The 22,800-nt window shown below is 30.5% G+C and overlaps 1 protein-coding gene across 3 annotated transcripts; it reads right to left on the bottom strand.

Annotated features, from left to right (window-relative positions):
* Positions 1-413: 413 nt before the first annotated feature.
* On the bottom strand, positions 414-22,445 carry LOC148601486 (uncharacterized). Of its 3 annotated transcripts, none has more exons than XM_088556150.1 (4): positions 22,278-22,445; positions 10,114-10,176; positions 5,579-5,666; positions 414-2,093 (listed from the first exon to the last, which is right to left on the bottom strand). In XM_088556150.1, exons 3-4 carry the CDS (start codon positions 5,642-5,644, stop codon positions 1,257-1,259), a joined length of 903 nt encoding a protein of 300 aa, XP_088412276.1. In that variant the 5' UTR covers positions 5,645-5,666; positions 10,114-10,176; positions 22,278-22,445; the 3' UTR covers positions 414-1,256. The 3 variants fall into 3 exon arrangements, with proteins under 3 accessions (XP_088412276.1, XP_088412278.1, XP_088412277.1); XM_088556152.1 differs by lacking the exon at positions 10,114-10,176 and adding an exon at positions 22,088-22,102; XM_088556151.1 differs by lacking the exon at positions 10,114-10,176.
* Positions 22,446-22,800: the final 355 nt, after the last annotated feature.

Below are 22,800 nucleotides of genomic sequence, written 5' to 3' on the forward strand. Positions count from 1 at the left end.
TTGTTTGGAATTTATTGTGAAAGTGCTTTATTTTTTGTGTGACGTTTTGTTTTGTTTCTTTTTTCAATTTTTATTCAATGTATTTTATTCTGCTGTCTAAATTGTCATAGTATAATTAGATTATTTTTGTTGCTGTTTTTACGTTTTGGTCTTGAACTGGATTTTGATGCCTTGGTATTGTTTTCCAATATACCATAGGACGATTACCCTACCGGTGCACCTGGTCCATGCTCCCAGTGGAGTCTGAGTTGCTCATATACATTTGTTACTTTGTTTGTATTATTTTGTTTATTTTATGTTCTTTGTTGTGTGTGCCTCTTTCCCCATGTCTGGTCTTCGCCCCTGGATTACCGCTTAGATCTGTTTCCTTGAACTCTTTCGAGTAAATAACAAAACAAGACTTGTCACCTATATAATAGTAAAGAATATAATCAACTTCAATTATATATTTCAAACTTTTTTTTAGAAATGTTTTATTAAATGTAAATGTATCATGTGTCTAAAACATACAATATTTTGTAATAATGCGACAAGAAATTACGATGTCAGCTGTCATTTACCTTCTAACTATCACTGATAGGCAAATCTCATTTTGTGTTTGATCACGAAATTTTCCGTTGAGTTAAAATTGTTTTTGGTTCAAGCAGCTGGAGATATTTTTATTAAAAATAGACATTGTTAACTGAAAGGAGAAATATTATTGTAGTCCATAGCAAAGTAATAAAAAATAATAAAAAATTGGAATGATATTTTAAGACTATTACCCCTTGCTAATAAAATCATTGGAGCATTTGGATTAAGAATAAGATTCCACAGAATTTTACATCACTTTTAATATTTAGTGCTTATAATAATTTACATTTGTTTGTATAAAAGAGAATAAAAAGAAGCAAAGCAGGTTAAAAATGAGTATAAAAATTACATGGATCGTTCGAGTCTTATAACTACGTCTTATCACAGTAATTTCTTTGGTAAAAATTGATTTCGGAATAACAGATCGACCTTAATAGCATAATATCAATAATTTAGTATTTAACAACAAAAAGTGCAGGAGTTAACAAAAGAAGTAGTAATGCCTACAAAAGAAAATGAGATGATTAAATTAATTGGGTAGACAAATACATTTACATCTTTATACCATCTAACAGTTCCATAAAAAATATTGTCGTTCATTGCATCACAGACTTTTGTTTCTTGCATTTTGACTCCATATTAGAAACGAAAAAAAAAATCTTTTGTGTTAGTTTTCATTGCATTTATACAACATCCTTCTTAGCAAATCCGCGAAGTCCACCTCGGTTGATTGAATCAAAGCTCTTTTTAGCAAAACTTGTGAGACCGTATCCACCATTTATCGAGTCAAAACCACGCTTTTTCATTCCGTGAAATCCATACCCTCGTGCGATAGAGTCAAATTTTCTCTTATTAAAACCTGAATAACCATAACCTATCCTATCAAAAGGCCTTTTCTCATTATCTTTTTTGACGAATCCACTAAGACCACTGTATCCAATAGAGTCAAATCGTCGCTTATCGATATCTTCGCCATCATCTTTCTTCACGAATCCACTAAATCGCCCATTACTTATTGAATCGAAACGGCGTTTGTCAACTTCGTCGTTTGTGTCTTTTTTTGCAAAACCCATCAGACCACCTCTGCCAATAGAATCAAAATGGCGTTTTTCATTGTCCTCTTTTTTCACGAAGCCACTCATTCCTCCATGGCTAATGGAGTCGAATCGTCGTTTTTCATTGTCATCCTTTTTAACGAATCCATTCATCCCTCCGTGACTTATGGAGTCAAATCGACGCTTTTCTGTCTCCCCGTCGTCGTCCTTTTTTACAAACCCACTCATTCCTCCATGGCTAATTGAATCGAACCTTCTCTTTGCAAATCCCATAAATCCGCTACCTATACGATCAAATGGTCGTTTATCTACATTTTCATCTTCATCGTCACTCTTTTTAACGAAACTAGAGAATCCACCTCCTCCTATGGAATCAAAACGTCTTTTTACGAAACCGGATAAGCGACCTGTCCCGATTGAATCAAATCGTCTTTTGTTTTCCACTACTTCATCTTCTCTTTTGTCCTGTCAAACAAACGGGAAAAGATACATGAGAGTAGGACGTTAACTGACAATAATACATACCAACTTAGATTTTGCTAAAAGTCTCATGATACTACAGTGATGAATGAAGATCTTTTTATCTAAATGCACTTCTTACATTGTTAGATTCTTTATCAAAATATTTTTCATTTAGATATAGTTCTCTGTTGTGAAAGAACCATTTACCCCAATGTTTATCATTCGTTTCTCGTTATGTATAGTGCATTTTTTAGTATTTGTTCATATTACATTATCAAATAAAATTTAATGTTTCAAAATTTTCCTATTTTCTTAATTCGGAATCTCCATTTACATACGTCAAATTCTTCAAACCACGAAGCATAGATTGGAACACGTGTACTATAGTTTGTTTTATCAAATAAACGCATTGGTATTTACAAAGTGCAATGAAAATAAATAATACAGAATCGTTGACCTTTTGAAAGGTAGTCTTGAAAGAGTAGTTAAGGGAACCAAGATTCTAGCGGAAATAAAATGAATGTAATCCAGGGACAAAGGCAAGACATGAAAAACAGACACATTAAAAAAAATAACATAAACCAGAATAATACATACAAGGTAACAAAAGTAAATGAGCAACTCAAGCTCTACTAAGTGCTGTGAGCATGGACCAGGTGCACAAAAAGTACAAATTTAAAAGAAATTGCTATACTTGCTGATTTGCATAATAACGATCAATTTTGTGTCAATGACGTTTTAAATTTTTGAACCACTATACTCGATTTACAACGTGTGTGATATATTGAACTCCTAAAGCGTGATATAATTTTTCAATAGGAAAAAAATTGTCATGGCTGATAGATCATAACAAATAAATACAAAAAATGCTACTGCAAACTGACGTACTATGCTACTATGTACAGTACGTATATTTTACATAACTAATTTATTTACCAGAACTGTTCGCATATAGAATTTGGTAAAAGTCTCGTCCTAGCATGTACCTAACACGCAGCAGACTGGTATGGAATATATTTAAAAGGAGTTTATGACATGTATATCACATGTTTTGAAAAAAAACGAGAAAAAAATCTTTATGCAATTTGTATTTAGTATTTACTTTGCTTCGTATATATACATGTATTATACCGGTAATAAAATGTGACACGTGTAGTAATATCAAAGTTAAACATCACATGAGCGTTCTTTGGAGATTGCACCCATTACGAAGTGCAATATCAACAGTTAACAGTCATTGAGGATTTACGTTTCATTCCTTTTATCTCCTGTCTCTCTTTTGACAAACATCTTTTGTCAGACAGACTTTATTATATGAAGTTAAAACCTCTCCAAGGAGTTGAAACAGACTTTTTAGTTAAAGGTTTCCCTATGGAAAGCACTTACAGGCATTCACAAAATAATGTATGGTCAGAAAAACAGTTCAAGTTGAAATGGTAGTATATGTTATAATTGGTTTAATACAGTTAACGAAATGAGATGAACAAATCCATATCAAATATTCACACGTTCGGTACAAAAAGGATAAATTTTAGAGTAATGAACCGACTTTTGTTTAGTGGGCAATCAAATCAAGGGAACATGGATTCGTATGGTAATCAAATAATATATTGAAAAGATAACGACTAGGCAAAGCAAATATACACACACAACAAAGAACTTGAAATACACTTAAACATTAGTAAGAAAAGTGAACGAGACTCCACTTAAACTTGTTTGGAGCAATGGTATTGTAAGCGTCCTTAGACTTATGTTTCATAAGACTTTACATATTTTCGTGTACGACAGTCCATTTATATGACCATCAATAAAAATGTCTCACACATTTTGCTTTTAAATTCGATTCTGCTTACTGCATATTATTTAATTGATTGTGAAATCGCGATAATGGCTTCCTAACCACCAACTTAAAAAAAATATGTGAAAACAAAGCAGATAAAAGGAATAACGAAGTAGGACAGCAAGTCATCGATGATAAAGGGTATATTTTTTTATGTTTGATATCATTTCAACAAGAATTTAACATACTTATTAGCATGAAAAAGGTCCTCTAAAAATCATTTAATCAAATAAAAAGCAGAAACGCCAACACAACAATAACAAAAAAAAAAAAAAAAAACAAAATTCATAAAAGAGAATTTTTAATGTTAAACCGACAAAATCCCAATATTACATGTTTACACCAATATAAAAAAAATAGACAATTGGCAATGTACATATCATTTTTGTCATTTATCACACCTGAAGAAAAGCAGCGAAACTGAATTGATATCTTGAAATGCAAAAGTAAGTGTCCACAAAATTAGTCTGTTTTCATGCATTTGATTCCTTTGTATCCCGACAAATACTTTTTGGTTTAAAATGATTTGGCATATTGTTGATGTTGATTGGACTTTACAGACCGTTTCATTTGCAATGTTTAAAGAGTTGTCACATTGAGTAACACAACAGTAAGTATCTTCAAACTAAGGATAAATTGAAAGGTATGTGAAGACGGCAAATAGATAGGTGCATGAAATATTAAAAAAATGTACTAATATTTTTTATGAATCTAATCATTAAATCTTATTTTTTTTGTCAAAAAGTAAAAGGCTAAGAAAACATTGATTAAACAATCAAGACTTTAATGTCTGAGGTACAAAAAGGGGCATTTAAAATTGTTATCCGACAAATGCTTTGCAAACTAGGAAAGAAGACACTAGAATAAAATCAATATAAGTGGTCATTCGTAAATAAGATTAACAATAATGATAAGAGAACAGTTTCTCTTCTACGTAAGAACATCTGCCAAGCTGACCACTCACAAATTCGATTTTGTAAAAACGAGGTTAGTATTATAATTGCAATCGATACATTAATTCACCCTATACGTTTATCTTCTTTCTTAAAGGGACATGCTACTTCTTCATAGGAGCATTATCTTGTAACTATGTAGCAGAATTACATCATATAAAAAGAAATCAGCTTATTCATGACAAACCACAATTTGACAATATATAAAATTCTTGTTTCGTAGAGTTTATAGTACATGTACAACAGTCAATAAATATTTTCGATGAAACATTGGGTTGAATGCGTGACCATGTATGGTTTTAAGTTCCGATACAGGTGTTTCTCTTCGTCGGCAGAACCCCTCAAAATTTGTTTCCAATCTGATTTAATAAAAACGATTAAATAATATATAAAAACTGCACAAAATTTAAATTGTATTTCCGACCTTCTAAATTAGTATAGCTATTTACACAGAATATTTCAAATTTTCGGTCTTATAACAGAACACTCATGTTCATGAAAAGTAATGTTTACACCAGAACTGCAATAAAAAACTAGTTACATAACATTAAGAAGCCAGTCTTTGATCCGATATTGACAACCTATTTTTCATAACTACCAAAATGTATTGTAATAATTCAGATAAATGCGAAAATTGTAAATTTAAAACGTTAAAAGAATATGATTTTTTTGCCGAATAGTTAGAAATAGCATACCTCAGCACGTGTAAATTCGCAGCAAATAAGACAGAAAAGGGCACCTGTTAACATCGTGTAATTCATCTCTTTTTCTGTTGCCTCTTGCCTAAAAATAATCATTAATACAGAGTGATTATTGTAGTCAGGTATAATTAGAAATAATTATCTTTGCCATGTCATTCGAATCTGAAATCAAGACAAATGACTAATTCCGGAAGCATTTTCTGAAAGGTAATCGAATTTACTGTGGGAATTTACTTTTGAGTTCAGTTTATTGGTTACGTAGTACACTAAACAAGATTTGATTGGCTATTGATAATTATCGCGAATACAAGACGTTGTTATTAATCACACAACCTTTTATGCACTTTATATTTGTTTTCCTTTCTTCTCAGTCGTTAACTTGTAAAAGACACCGATATAAAATTACCAGTATGATATTAGAACAACGTATTAAAAATTAATGGAATCAAGGAACTTTCAGATCGGACATAGATTGGATGACTAGCGGTTTGTACAGTGTATAATACAATTACAACATTAACTATCGATGCATTTTGCAAATTGATTTCTCATACCTTTTTGACGGAATGGTTTATTGAAATCAAATATACCAATCCATGTATCAAAATTGTTATCCTGATAGGTTTACATTATAAGTAAAATTCCTCATCACATATTTCACTTATATAATAGAAAGCATTGTTTTATGTTATTTATCTGTCCCCAGGGCAGAAATATTTCAAGATGGGAGATAATAAGTTCTCAACCCTTTTGTAAGCATAACTGTCGTCACTTTTGCACAACTGTTCATAACGTAATTCTGTTTATTTGCGACGTCACAGTCGATTTGACATTATGTTGTGATTTAAAATTTGTTTTTAGTATGACGAGAGTAGCACGACGTTGAAAATATCAGGCAGTAAAAACAATGAAAGAAGCAATAATTACCGATAAACAATCATCTGCTGTCATAATGGAGAGCAATACTGCTATTAGCACCGAGGAAGGTCAATTGCCACAGAAATATTTAGCATTAATATAATAGGCCATACACAAAATAAACGTCCAATAGCCTTTTAGATTTTTTGTTTTAAAAAATCGGTAAAAAATGACTAGTTAAATAATATATGATACATTTATGAAGACATGTAATTTTTAATATTACCCTTGTTATCAATCCACGATTGGTATCGTCTCACTGGCTAAAGCCCACATGACTAATATCAAGATTTTGGGCTGACAATAAGTGCAACATTAAAATGACTTGTTTTTATAAATAGATATATTAAAATGCATTTCACTGACTAATCCAACTGCTTAATGCCAAATGGCAAATAATTTTGTTTGGATAAGTCATTAAACAGAAATCAAAGTCAAGTCCGGGGTAGACAAAGGAGGAAAAGAAAACCATGACCCGTTGAATAAATCAGTTTTCATTATGCAGATGGATACACCATAACGATCCACGAGTTCATGATGACGACCATAAAACGTCTGTAGTGATGACTTCAATTTTCTAGCAACATAACACTGTTCAAGAAGCCTATTTGTTAGAGTTCTAGCGCGATACAAAAAGTCTGCGTAGTTTCGGCAAGCTCTGGCATAACGTATATGAACACTCCAAACGCAGGTGCTGAAATCGGATGAAAGGCAAGTTGGCAATTCTGAATGAAAAGTCATCACGTTTGTCGTAAAGATTGGTCAATAGTTTTCCTTTACTATCAATTTCTAAGTGTAGGTCAAGATATGAGGCTGACTTCATCACGAGCTCGTGGATCGTTATGGTGTATCCATCTGCACCATGAATACTGATTTATTAAACGGGTCATAGTTTTCCTTTCCTTGTTTGTATACCCCCGACTTGACTTTTTATGAGCAACTGGGTGAGTATTTCTAGAAAAGCAGAGGACGATTACCCTATCGGTGCACCTGATCCATGCTCCCAGTTTTTAGTGCAGTCCGAGTTGCTCATTTGCTTTTGTTACTTTGTATGTATGATTTTAGTTACTTTATGTTCTTTGTTGTGTATGTCTGTTCATTGTCCCTGGATAGCATTCTTTTGATTACCGCTATAACCTTGGTTCCCTTGAATACTTTTTCACAGTGTCTGTGGTATCCTTTATCTCAAGTTCTTTGGGGTAGATGTGATGTATCAAATCCCCGAAATTAGGATTGTTTAAAGATAATACGTCATCTATATAGCGGAAACTGAGATTAAAGGAGCTAGCCAAACAATATTCTATCTTTCGGATCAGATCAGCTATAAAGTCAGCCTCATAAGAGTGAAGGAATAAGACAACAAGTAAAGGAGCACAATTTGTTCCCATTGGAATGCCGAGTTATTTATTCAAGTAATACTTTTGCTGTGATTTGTAGTTAATCTTATGACTATGATAATTAGGTAAAAAAAAGCGTAACAAACATTTCTCTCTGCACTCTTAGTACTTGAATGTGGCAAACATCTCATTCCTTGGCATATATGGAAGATGGTGTATCGGGGATAGGACTAAAATTGATTATTAATATGAAAAAAATATACAACACTTAACGAAAATTGTATTTATTTATTCAACACCGATATATTTACGCCTCAATGGAAAAGGGAGGTTTAGCGCGCTTGGAGACCTAGGTTTAACTCATCATTTTGTTTGAAGTGCCTGTACCAAACACCGGTGCTCCGGTGGTATGATATCTATTTTACTAAATTTGTTTTGGAATTAAATAATTACGGATCGGATATGTATTTGGTAGTTTTGTTGTTACATTTTTTAAAATCAATTTTCAATGTCGAAAGATTCGAAAATATAAAATTCAATTTGATAATACATATCATTGATGAAGAAGAATATAGTAGATTTTCTTTGGGTGCATGGGGATTTTTCTTTCGGTAATGGGGTGTGGACAAGGAGGAATGAGGAATTGTAAATGGTGTAAATAGAAAGTTCATATCATTCCAGAAGTAAATTTAATTAGAAAAAAATAATGCATTTTAGTTTGATTCTTGTGTAAAATCCAACGATGCACTAACCTACATTTACGTTATTAACAGTATAAATCGGAAGAAAAACCTGGTCTCTGAAAATTATTCAGCATTTCGTTTAGTGAAAATTACTCGTTTGAGTGTTGAATGTTATGAAGTTAATATGTTGGACGTTGATTTGTAAGATAGACAAACAGTAATCAAGGGGACCAAGCATAAATTAAAAGAACCTAATCCATGGACAAAAAAAAAAAAAAAAAAAAAAACAGACATAAAAAACAGACAAAAACAACAAAGAACATAAAATAACAAAAATGATACATACAAAGAAACAGAAGGTAGCAACAGCATTTTGTAAGTGGTAGAATAATTATTCCAGGTTGTCTTGGTCATTCATCAAGAAAAGGGTTGTCGAAAAGAGCAAGGAGTCTCAGGCTTGAATACTTTAGTGTATATTTTCTCTTCTTAACACGACCCGAATGATAAGATACTTTTCAATAAAAGTTACATCATTTGACAAAAATAGAGATATTTTTTTTTTGGATTGACTTTTTATATGCTATTAAAGATAATTACATAGTTTCAATCTTATTCGATAATATTTTTTTTCATATACTTAATTTGGGTTTGTTTTCATACATAAGTATTTTTGTTGATGTTGTGAATGCTCTTACACTAACTCTATCTAAGAGACTGTGACAGATAAAAAAATATAAGAAGACCAATCCTTTTCGTCAAAGTGAAAGGAAAGATATGTGATCACGCTTTTTGTCAAAACAACAAGCGTGCTCACGCAAAGGTTAAAATATATAGATTAAAGTTATCCTTTATCATTTTTTGCCTAAAATGATAATAAAAATTGTGAAATATTTTTCAAGAAACTCTGACAGGCTTCCCATTTTCTACGGAAGGTCTTGGTTCATAACTCTTTTGTGAAATGCTTGGAGTACATGTTTATGAACATTAAAATGATGTAATCTCTCTAATTATCTTGATGCAATGCATAAAAGACTGATTCGCACGAAATGTCTTGACTAAGAAATTACCTTGAGGATTTTGTTCATTTTGTTTTCTAAGTATCAAGGTCTTTTAACTGTTGGTACTTATTTGTGAATATATGTAAATTCTGAAGTACTTACATATTTTTATTTGAACCATTCAGTAGTATTACGTAGACAAAAATAAGACGTTTCATTTCTAAGAATAGATTTCAGCATTTATCCTTTCGTGAGTTAAGAATTTGGATTGAAGAAATCGAAAAAAAGAGAGACATATTTTGTGCGAATTTAGAAAAATGCACAAATTGTTTCCATTTAGTTATATAAACATGATAATGTTTCAATAAGTTTTCTATGAATAATTCATATGATTAAAAAAGTAATCAAAGTAATCAAAGGTTCTAGCGGTAGTCAAAAGAATGTAATCCAGGGACAAAGACCAGACATGAAAGAGTAATAAAGGGAACCAAGGTTCTAGCGGTAATCAAAAGAATGTAATGCGGAGCTAAATACCAGACAGTGAAAACAGACATACACAACAGAGAACATATAGTAACTAAAATAATACATACAAAGTAACAAAAGTGACTCCACTAAAAAACTGGGAGCATGGACCAGGTGCACCAGTAAGCGTCCTGAAAGTATTGAGAAGTAACACGTGATCACAGAGACACGCAACAAATTTCTAATAGCATGCATTTTATAATCAATTTTCGCGAATTCTGTGAATTCTGTCTTATTCATGGCACTAGTATATTGATATTAAACTTGTTCTCATAACAGGTAAAGTTAACATGTCAAGTTTTTACACATGTATACAGATAATTAGATTGTACATGTATCTTTTATTGTCGAGCCTTATTACATGTACCAAACGTTTATGATAGAAAACGACACAACCGTTCCTTTACATGAATTTTAATTAACCATATGGTTCTAATTATCTATTTTGCTTAGTCTTTGAAAAGTGCACCACAAATAAAAAATAAGCAATTCGCAAATGCTTTAATCCTTAAAACAGTTTCTACAGAATAATAGTCATTTTATGGAGCAATTGACGCATTGTTTCCTGAGTTTTAGAAAATAACGTCCCATTATATAAGCGAAAGTCTTCATGCAGGAACTTATGCGCATTGATGCAGCTAATCAATCACTTCAATTCATACGGGGCTAACAGCTTCATAGAAATGTTATAATAGGTGATACGATAATTTCCATTTAAAAGTTAACTTTGTTCACTAGAAATTTTGACGTACTTGAAAATGGCACGCCTCTGAGACCAAACAAGGAGTAAAATTATAGATTCCGTTCACGTTTTATCAAATGACCGATCGTTTTAATAGCTATTGTTCAGTATTGTTGGTCAAGTATTTTTTCTGCTTTTTGATTCCACTTTATTCAGAATGTATATTGAGTTTATATGATGTTCTTTTGATTTCATGCTTCCTTACGACAAAAAATAATAATAATAAAAAAAAAATAATAAAAAATAAATAAATAATAATAAAAAAAAAAAAAACCATTGAAATTTAATCACGCCGTAAGTATTTTACTTTTAAGTAATTACCTGATCAAGCAATTTTTACGGAGGAGCACGATTACTTCCAAGATTTGTTCTAATTAAATAATGAACTGACAGTCAATCAGTTCTTGGAAATACTACTCTATGCAATACTTTTAATGTGAAAAGAAAACAATAATGAAAGTTGTTAGGTGTAGAATTAAATAAAAAGACGGACTTTGTATAAGCCCTGCTTGTTTCCGAATCCTTGCCATGTTATTATCGTATTGGTTGTAAAATAATTGTAATTGCATTATTACTTAATAAAATGTTTTAACTAAATTATTTAAAAATATATTCCTAAAAGTTGAACAAGAACACGTGAGAAAAGCTTATAGTAAGCATGCAATAATGACTTATTGATTTGATTGGTAGGTCATTCCGGGTCATCCGTATATGTAGAGGCATCCAATGTCCCTAAAAATTGTCCCACCAAGTAATGGCATGATACAATTTTCGATTTTATCCATATAACCCATGGACCAAATACACCTTTTCTTAGTTCACGTGAATTTTATTTTTAGACATTAAAATGTGTGTAATTTCAGCATTTTGTTCTTTCCCATTTAGTAATTTCTGTACAATTATTTTATTTTCAACAAAAAGAGGGTCAAGTGCTTGAATTTAGGTAATATAAATTATAAAATAAAAGGTAATTCATTTGGTATAAAATATATTAATTGATTACATCAAATTATTTTTAAAAACCATTAATTTTGTTAAATTGTACTTAATTATGATGGTTTTTAAAGAAAATTGCTATTTCTACCCCAATAAGAATGTGCAAAATTTGATCAACAAATAGCATTTCCATTTGCAATTGTGATCTTATTGATCTAAAAGTTTGTTTTTGTTAAAAGCTTACAAATAATTTATCTTTTTATGAAATGGCACAATCTGTAAAAGAGTTAATTGATTTCTGACAGAGGTGGAAACATGAGTAGTTTCGGATTTTTGTTTTCGATTTTGCCAATGTTTTCGTTTATGTTATTACTGGAAAATAATGCCCGAGATTGTAAAAAAACTATGGTATCAACATCTATACGTCTATATGCTATTTATAATTCATTATGAATAGTTATTATATATTTTGTATGTATTTTATTACTGTTGAATACCAAATTTTGATGACCACCCCTATGCTTGGAGCGTTGTCCAAGTGGTACAGGATTACAAATGGTTTCCCCGGATACAAACCCAAGAATAATTTTTCACATGATTTGAATGAACCTCAAAATAACAAATCGATTTTTTAGAGTATTGAATATTCGGGATTATTTTACAATAATTACCGTAGTTTTAATCTCCAAATTGAAAATAAGAAAATATTCTGCAATTTAAGTCCTACTTATATCGACTATGAAAAATAATCAATACAATCTGGTAATCTGAAAAAGCATCTCTTGGTTCGAAATTAACACCACAATAGTGGCTACATGATTATTTTTTTTTATTTTGAGTTATTTCTTAACCGTATATTCGTATCCAACAAAAGTCGTCAACTGTATCTGTTCATAAATTCCAAACCTATAACAGATTTGTCTTTTCAAAATTGTTGGGGTATTTGTTTTTTTTTCTGGTGGTATCTTTTTAAAAACATCCGAGTCATTTTCATAAATTGTGGGTTTCATGTTTTTATTTGTTTATGCCAAAAATATATATAAGAAATAAATACAAATTCAATTTAATTAAAAAAAGCAAACCATTTTAGTACATAGTACAACTTCCCAAATGTCATTTTAAGGCGTGTTAAATGATTAGTATGAAGAGAAAAGTATTTGTCACTGGGCAAAAGATATTAATTCTTTGAAATGGATAAAACCAGAGATAGTCCGAAATTCTGAAAAATATGGCTGAACATGACATGCAAATATACTGAACATACACTTCATGAAAAAACTTCACATAACCTTCACGTAAAGATCCGATAAAACCGAACTTCACGTAAACTCTGCAACAAGTTTAACACATGTCTGATGTATTTTATTAGTACATTACCATTGAAAACGTATAAAAAGATTTGAGTCATTTAATGATCGGCGATATACATGCTTTCTAAAAGTTTATAATCTAAGTTCATGCAGTGATATACATAGATAATCTTTTTTCTAATATAAAAATTATTTATAGTGGCAAAAAACTTAAGTAAACTATTTATTTTCATTATTCGACCGTATGAAATTTGAATTATTTTGTTTCGTAAGTAAAAACATGTTAAAACAAATAGGCAAAGTGAGTTTACGACGAAAGTTTAATACGACATCTCAGGAAAAAAACTAACATTATCAAAGTAGCAATCGACGTTAAAAAGTACGTGAAGAAACTAAATATACAGAATGATTTATGATGATAATAAATGTCAGTTGGGAAATTAAGATCTTGTGAAAGAGCATTGTTCCAGTTAATTATTTTAGATAAAAAACCTTCTTAATAACATAAAATATTGATAAATAAGATCGCACGTTGGTACGTATTGTCGAGGGTTTATAGACCTTAGATCAAGGGGAAAATTAGAAGCTTGGTGCATACTAATACCATGACTAACAAAAGCCTATTGTCTCTGTTGGTATGGTAACACAGGGAAAACATCATCTGATGATTAACAGACAAATGTTCAAGAATATGACCTCATAAGTGATTGTGATAGTCCTGTGACCTTCGTTCAAAACGTGTTTAGATTTCCTCTGATTAACGATTATGTTATTCATTTTAAGTGTCTTCTTTATGTTTGGTATAATCAAGTCTGATAAATATCAATGTTTGATGACGAACCGTTTTTCTGGTCTACAGTTGATATTTTAAAATAAAATGATGATAAATTTAAGTCATTTCCACTAAAAAAATGAACAATGGATTCATCAATAGAAGAATTATGATATGAAAATTTAGGGAAAGAGAATTTGCGATATCAAATTAAAAATACGATGGCACTGTGATTTATTTACATGTAGTTAAGGTACTTCGAACATCAATATGGGTATTATACTTATTTTAACGTTCAAACGTAGGAAAATGCAATGTAGAATATGTTACATTGAAAGCTTAATAGAAAGTAACCACAGTATTTACTTCCGGCACTTATTTTAAGGTATGTTATGATTTTCGTACTTTTTTGCACACGTATGATATATGAATAAAACAGTATTCGTCTATTTTGAATAGTCTACTGGCGTTGATATTGATCACGATATTATATATTTAATAACAAAACTCGTTTACAATACCATTTATCACGTATCAAATCTAATTTTCAAAGCGAAAGGATCTAAAAATTATAAAGCATATATCTTTTACACCAGTTAAATCCTCAGGCATTTTACTATTGTTGTAATGAAAATCTGAGGTTTCTAAAACAACATGATCGAATGTGTCAACTATGTTTCAATCAGTTTCAATGTTTGACTTTGAAAGCCTTGCAGGCTTTCGTGTGATTCAGAGCTGATACATGGAAATTGTGAAGAAACATTGATAGTTTAGCTGTTTCTCTCATATTTTAAAATGATAGGAAAGGAAGCTAATCCTTGTGTCTGAAAAAAAACATTTTTCAAAGGCAAAGAACTTAAGCTTGAACATTGAAGTAAAATATATGTTATACTCAATGGATTGTCGTATTGGCAATAGAGATCGTCAAAAACAGTAATGAACTTAATAGGTCTATCAAATTAACTGAACCAATTGACCCATTAAGTTAGTTAAAGTTTACCGAGTGATCCACTTGGTGAAAATAAAACGGAAATAAAGTCCTACCATGAGTAATACCGAGTGGGAATTGGAGGCAATGCAATCCACAACCGGTAAAACGAAAGGTTTTAGAATTGAGATTATGGAACATATAATATATAAATTGGTTATTATGAAAACCTGAGATCTAAATAACTCATAAAAAAATAATAAAATAAAATAAATAAAAAAAAAATACGGCATACAGATTTAACGCGTATGTGGAGCACGTTCCGCACATTCGTTACTCTTTGGAACATATGTTGGTTGTTTAACCTTCCCGTATCTTATGTGTTCATTATAAAAATCTAAAGACGATCAAATAATACGTATTTTCACCGTACTACTTAGAAAACTGATTTCCCACGAACATGCATATAAGCGGGTATAGTATTGTCTTCTTTACTCCTCGAAAGAAGTATATGGAGATAGAATCAACTACTATAACACATTTAGTGTTTGCCATTTATTCTATATATACGCTTAGATGTACTTTCTTGATTAATTGTTAATCTACAAGGTAGAATGTAGTTTGTATATGTTTTCGAACTTTGACATCAAGCAATGACAAGTAGTCAATGAGAGTTTTGCTATATTCAAAAGGCTAGTGAATAACTTCTTTATAAATGCTGTCTTGAAATCAAGTCTTATACATTACTATAATTTACTGACAAATACCCATGTTTCGATAACCCTATTACATGTACATTTATTTATATGTATATACAGGCTTCTCCCATGACATCTGTAGAAAACTTAGAAAATGTAATAGGAAAACCTGCATTAACCGTCCAATGGTTGAAAAATCACGTGCGTTTTTAATCAGTAGCTTAGATTTGAAGAAAATGTGTTTTATGACCCTCATAATTACTTTGGATCGTCCTTCTATCACTTGGATTGTGAAATATAGATATTTTCTTAACGGTGGTTTTCTCGATTTCACTTACATGTATAATTTCCATGAAATTGGATTTTTGTTTGATTGAGATGTTTTTTTTCAGCCACGCAATAGAACTACTTCACATTAATTTGTTTATTTACAGTAGAATGCCATCTTATATGGCCATAAAAACATATCACATCCCGGGTTGACAATTCCTTTGTTCAAGAATAAAAAACAAATATGTTTTCAATATACAGTTAACAATAAGAATTGAAATTTGGCAAAAAAATTAGTCTTTACTAGATTGGGTTTTCTAACCGCATTTTAACATGTACGATTAGGCATAGGGAATTAAAAAAAAGAACTTTCAATTATTTTGTTTATCCACGTGGAAGTATATTTAAAAAAGAATAATTGATAAATAATAAAACCTTATTGAAAATTCTACTGTACTGTTAAAAAGAATTACCCTTGAAATCTCAGCAATATAATAAAAAATAACCTGATAAAACTAGATTCTCCTTCCACATTCTGTCAGATGGCAAAGTTAACAATTTCATTATTCACAGTTTTATTAAACATTAAACGCCATTCTGTTCAATTTATCAGAATTACCGAAGACCTGTGCATTTCAGCAAATGGTAACAACTCAATTACTTTGATGGATCTTTAATTTGTAAAAGCATGGGTAATAATGGTTTTAAGTAAACAAAAAGTAAATAGCTAATAATGCCAGAAAAATGTTTTTAAAAATTGAAGCGATACGATAAAATATGTTTCCTGTAAACTACAACGTTGCAAAAAGTGCAAGAGTTAATAAATCAGTTTAATATGATTTAGTGGCATTGGCATGTGACCGTATTTTTTTTTGCAGAAATGTCAAAAAATTAATATTATAAGTAACAGCAGGTAATATTAAAACTTGAAATATAATGTATTTTAAAGGAATTAATTCCATAAATAGGGACAGTTTAACAAAAAAAAAAAAAAAAACAAAAAAAAACAAAAACAAGAACAAAAACAAAAACAAAAACAAAAACAAACAAACAAACAAACAAGAATTAAATCTTTAATATGGCTTTCTTTCAATTTTCTGTAATGGTCGGAATATGGTTTTTATGCTTTTCTGCGATCGTATTGATCAACCTTTGAGTCACAGTCTAAAAGAGTTATTTAAAGCGAAGTAGGTTAAGAATAGCTTATACCCGTTCTACCAATTATAGCTGCCTTGTCTATGTCAACAAAAAATACGATGCAAACTAATATACTTTACTCAATGTGCACAATACACTGCTTTGAGGTTGTATGCAACTACCTATCAATAAAAGTGAACAAGTTCAAGTCAGACGCACGGTTTTGTATTGTGAAAAAAATATAATTACTTTGAAGCAATTTGACAAAACTTGAGAAGTGCACATAAGTAGCACTCCAGCTAAGAATCATGCAAAATGTGATTCATGGGTAAAAAGCCTACACATTTTTATTTTTTGATATTTTGTTTTAATTGCCATAGTTAACAAATACTAACATTCAGTTTTTCATATAACCTGTGTTCTTAGCAGATAAAAATTATAAAGAATGCACTGTACAATTCACAATTAAGGGCAATAACTCTGTTAATGACAATCAAAGACAATAGAATCTATTGGATTTTCAATGTTGATTATCTCTTAAGAGCAGGCCGATTTGAAAGAACAATTACACATATCATAGTATAGACTTATACAATAACTTAATTGCAATAAAAAATAATAAAATATAAAACAAATAAAAATGCTAAGCCTTTTTTTGGGTGTATCACATTTTTCAGATTTTGCTTGATTCTTATATAGACAACTACTGAATTTCCCCTGCAGCGTGAGAAAATAAAAGAAGGGAAAGCAAGCACATCGGTAACGGGTTGCAAACTTGAAGGTACAGGACAAAAAAAGGCAACAATATTAAAGAAGCATAATAAATGGAAATAAACCCTAGACTCGTGTAGAATTAGACATACTCTAACTAAATGTGGTAGGAATAATACAAGAATTATTTATTTATTTAGCACTTAAAATAGCGGTGACGATGACAGGAAGGAAGCGAATCACATGACATAAACTTTAAAACCTTTAAAGTCAGAAAATAGAAAAAATGTTGCCATGACGGAAGAAACTGTAATATAGGATTTGTCAGTTAATCAGTATTCATGCATGCCATTCAAATCTTTATGCCATGTTAATTCAGTAGGGTATTATTTAACATGTTAAACGTGGTTTAAACAATATCATATTCCAATTAAATTTCTCATTTTATTTCGAAGTACAGCTATTTTGAAGCATTAATGGGATATTTCCTTTGTAGCTCGTCATAAATCTGTAACAAAACCACAAGAGCAATCATTTACTTTAAAGTTGCTTCATTCACCAGAATAGTTAATTCTAGAGGAATATATTTAATACTTAATTTCAAAAACCTATGATGATGATAGTAGAATAACAAAAGTTTAAGAGATATTAAAACTAGCTCAACGACCTTGAATGTTGAACACAGATTACTAGAATGTAGATTATAAAAAATCTTCATGGTTATGAGCTTCAAAAATAGTACCATGTACATTGAAATTATATATATGACCATGCTTCCAACATCATGGTCGGACCAGGATTACCTTACATAATATGTCCCTATTTCAACATCATGCATCATGGTTGAAACAGGACAACCTGATGTCATGTTCATGATTCCAACATCATGGTTGAACCAGGATTACCTTACGTCATATGTTCATGCTTCCAACATTAGGTTGAACTAGGCAAATCTTATGTCATATGTTCGTGCTTCTTCCATTATGATGGTTTAACCTGAATTATCTTATGTCATATTAACTTGGTCTGTTTTCTACACTTTTATAATCACCAAATATACAACATAAAATATTGGCTTGGAGTGATTTTAAGTAAGTTATTTTAATAGTTTTTTTTTCTTTTTTTTAAATACTAATTCATGCAGGCAGATCACCATTCTAATAATACTTAAGATAATAAAGATACCATCAGTAAAAAGGAGCACAATTATTATCTTATTCCTAAACTAAGTTTCATCTGATATGTTCGTTTACGTGTTTGTGTGTTTCTTTGTTTGTTTCTTTTTTGTTGTTTTTGTATATAATTGAGGATGTGGTCGTCTAAAGGAAAAAGCCAAAAAAAAAAAAAAAAACAAAAAACAAAAAACAAAAAAAAAAAAACAAAACAAAAAAAAAACAAAAAAAAACCAAAAAACAAAAAACAAAAGCAAAAACAAAAAAAAAAAAATAAATAAAAACGAAAAAACAGACACGTTTGATGGCATATGTTTTCAAAAAGCATATTCACAAAAGATATTTTTTTATTTGTCATACATTGTAACATCGGAAAGAAAACTGAGGATGACGTTGAACTAGGCATTCATAAATTACTTAGGTACTAATTATGTTAAGTCTAAGAGTGATGTTTGGGTAAATTAATTACAAAATGAATGAAATAATGAAATATTCATTAACACAAAATCATCTTTGTTATTTCACACCTTTGTTAAATAATAAGCGATGAAAAAAGCCATGTTACAAAAAACTAGTTGTGTGATACAATAACAGTAAATCTAAATGTAATCAAAATTATCATGTTTATTTTTAGTGACTATATCGTAAAGATTATTATAAACGTCTCTGTTACGGAAATTAAAGGATGCAAAAGTGATATACACGTAGGTGCATGTTAACAACTTTAAAGTTAAACATGTTCAAAGGGTTAAATAGTGAATCATAATGCAATGATGCAATGGTTACGAACCAAGACTATTTGCAGTTAAATGTGTTATTAAATTAGGACTAAGGTAAAGCTGTAAAATACAATTTAGCGTTTAACGATGAAGATTGATGCAACTCTTTAAATAAAAAAGTAACTAATAAGTATACTCTGCGTTTAGCGTGGATGGTGATAGAGGAGATATAAACCTTTTCATTCAAAATAACTGATCAGTTGAACTATATAAGTGTAACTGTTTGTAAGAAACAAGCAAAATGGGAAAAATCAGGAACACACATGTCAAAACCCAACAGATCTGACAATAAAATATCACTCTAGGATGCTTTCTGTATTTGAAAAGGCCATTATTTGATCTCTGCACCATTGGGTTTGCTCATCAATTTTCAAAATAAATCATAACAAAAAAGGTTATTGACAGAGTTATTTACCCTTGAAATGTTCATTTTCAGTTCATTTCAATGAAATTGTAGCTCAATGGTCCAGCATGATATATACAATCTTGTCTGTTTTCCTTCATTCTGATGGTGCATATAGTATTACACTATCACAATAATGGGTTTCATCTTCTGCCTGATTTTTACAATGACTGACACTTAAAATATCTATCAGAATATAGTATTTGTTGCCTTTTAAAAACTTTGCTGCAATACGTTTGTGTATTTCTAAACTGTCTTTTCGTCGCGTCACCGAATTTCATTTTTTTCTTGTTTCCACAGTGTCTTTAAGAACACATAGTATACATATGTCTTTTAATGGAAACAAGATTCAAAGATAGCTGTAAATTCATATCTATATTAAACGAATCATACAGAAAATACTAAATGGACTGCGAGTTTTTTCTTAATGATGAACAATTTTTTGTTTTACTTTTATTCATGCCGATTTATCAATAGAACGCTTTAGGTTTATTTGAATCTATAAATTAACGAAACCAAAATGAAGCCATATGCGTTGGGTTCAAAAAGGTATTGTACATAGTAGCTTTCATTTTGTTCATTTTTACAACTTGAGATCTGAACAACAGTTATTAATTTCGTCTGGGTTTATATTAATATTCCTACGATATAAATTTACTGAAATTATTAGACATCTTCTTTCATCTCATTTTATCAATATGAGCCCTGTGTGTGTGTAAATTCTGTTTTCTTCATGTCACTTAAAAGGCCATACTTACGTATAATGTCTTGATATGTAGCTGAACTAGATGAAGATGAAAACATTTATAGGCAAATCTGGTACTTTTGTAATCATTCTTAGCAGACAATAGATAAATAGATATAATAGTAAATTAATAGTGGGGCGTTTATTTTTGTGCATTTTTCAATAATTTATAGTTGAAAAAGTCTTGAATGTTTTTTATCTACAAATATATAAAGCCCCCTTATCTCTAGAAATATTTTCATAAATACTATTCTCGAAATTAATAATTTCAAGTGTATTGTATCTAAAAGTTCTGTTTCCCTTTAGCAAATGTGCTATTATTTCAGCTTTTGATACTTATAGATGGTAGTGGAATAATGGTTTCAAACTTGTGAGCACTGTTGATAAGTTTTCACCCTGCCACACATTTCCACTCAAATGTTATTTTCAGGCTTTATCAACACGTGGCATCGATTTTGTAAGACTTTACATTCTGTCTTAACGGAAACCTAAAAATAATGTCTAAACCAGACACGTTTAGAGTCCTTTCATATCAGTTTATAAGTATTTCGCGGTGTTTCGTGACATGCAACGACATCGTATTATGACGTTTGCACAATGTTCCTAGTTTACTTCAGAGAAGTGCAGAACGCGATTTCCTATCTGACAATAACAATGAAAACAACCAGGTTTTATTTTCTCTCTAATCTTCTCTCCTTCGTTTTCATTTAAAGTATAATTTTATTCAGTTAATCGTATTATAAGCGAATATTCTTATGTCAAAATTTACAATGAATCGCTTTATACATGTACTTAAAATGGAATATTATTTAATATGAAGATACATTTGTAGACACATATATACTGATAAAAAATGTAAAATTGTATAATATCTTCCGAATGTTTCATCAGCTTTGTTGAAAATTTAAAGAAAGTTTTCATACATACTTTCGAGATTTGATTAATAACAGGCATCTAGCCTTTCTTTGTAATAAAAAGACTTTGATATAATACTTTACATGACTGTTGAATACCCATCGATAACATGATAACTTTCAATTTAATCTGGTTGTTATATTGTCAAGTTTTGAAATACTAGAAAAAGTAGATCCATGAACATTGTATCTATTTTAGCAACTTATAGAAACCAAACTATTTAAAAGACAATACATGGTCGTTCGATGCAACAAGATGTCTAAAACCCCTACTCAGACAAAAGCGAAACAAAATGGTTAAGATTCCTCTGAATCAGACTAAGATAAGATTTCGGTTGATAATCTACTTATTCATAAGTGAAATAAGGAGAAGCAATATCGAAAATATATGTTGTATGCAATGGAAAAGCAAGGAAACCTTCTATATGATATAATAACAAATACAGAAGAAAGCTTATTATAATTGATGTCGACTGTCGTATGTTGAAAAGTATAAAAGTAAATCTTCACGCAATCAATACGTACCCCAAAAGAGAAAGCCTACAAAAGTTTATATGTATTTGAATCATAGAAAAAATAAATAAAACTGATTTCAATCAAATGTCTTGAATGAACAGAATCACAGTTATTGTCCAAATTATGTATAAAACTATCAATGTTGTACACAGATCAACCGATAAATAGTATCTAAAACAAAAGTATAAAATGTACTTACCGAAGTGTCTCGTTCCCGGTTCAGATGCCTTCACTAAATGGAAGTATCAGAAGACTTCTCAGCCTTCATATTTAAGCCTATCACGTGACTTGGCTCATTTATTTGCCTATTAGAGATGCTAATTAACATCCACCACCTGTATAACTAAGTAATATTAAATACTTCAATAAACGTCCAATATAAGAAACAAACAAGTTAATAATGAACGGGTCAATACACAATATGCTGTAATAGAATTTATTAGTGAAACAAAGCAGAAAATCGTCAACGTTCATGAACATTCATAAATACGATGCTTTTCACTTCCTCGTCAGTAACTCGTCACTGTATAATTGAACATGTGTCTTGGGAGCTTAATTTTTTGTATTTGGTATGCATTTTAATAGATTTAATAGTTTCGTCTTCCTATTCAATTGGTCTAAGGCATAAAATTGATATATTAGGTCGCCTTGGGAATATGGTCGTGCGTATTAGGAACTGATTAACGAAACTCTTGAAAGGAGATAGAGAATTATTGAGGTTC

This window comes from Perna viridis, chromosome 12, assembly GCF_037379345.1.
Source record: "Perna viridis isolate PV_CMFRI_1.1 ecotype Kerala chromosome 12, ASM3737934v1, whole genome shotgun sequence".
NCBI classification, from domain to species: Eukaryota; Metazoa; Mollusca; class Bivalvia; order Mytilida; family Mytilidae; genus Perna; species Perna viridis.

Excerpts from the sequence above, each read along its gene's own strand:
- LOC148601486 (XM_088556151.1), bottom strand. The coding sequence starts at position 5,644 with ATGAATTACACGATGTTAACAGGTGCCCTTTTCTGTCTTATTTGCTGC. Across the intron at positions 2,094-5,578 it reads GCGAATTTACACGTGCTGAG|GACAAAAGAGAAGATGAAGT; the intron begins GTATGCTATTTC and ends TTTGTTTGACAG.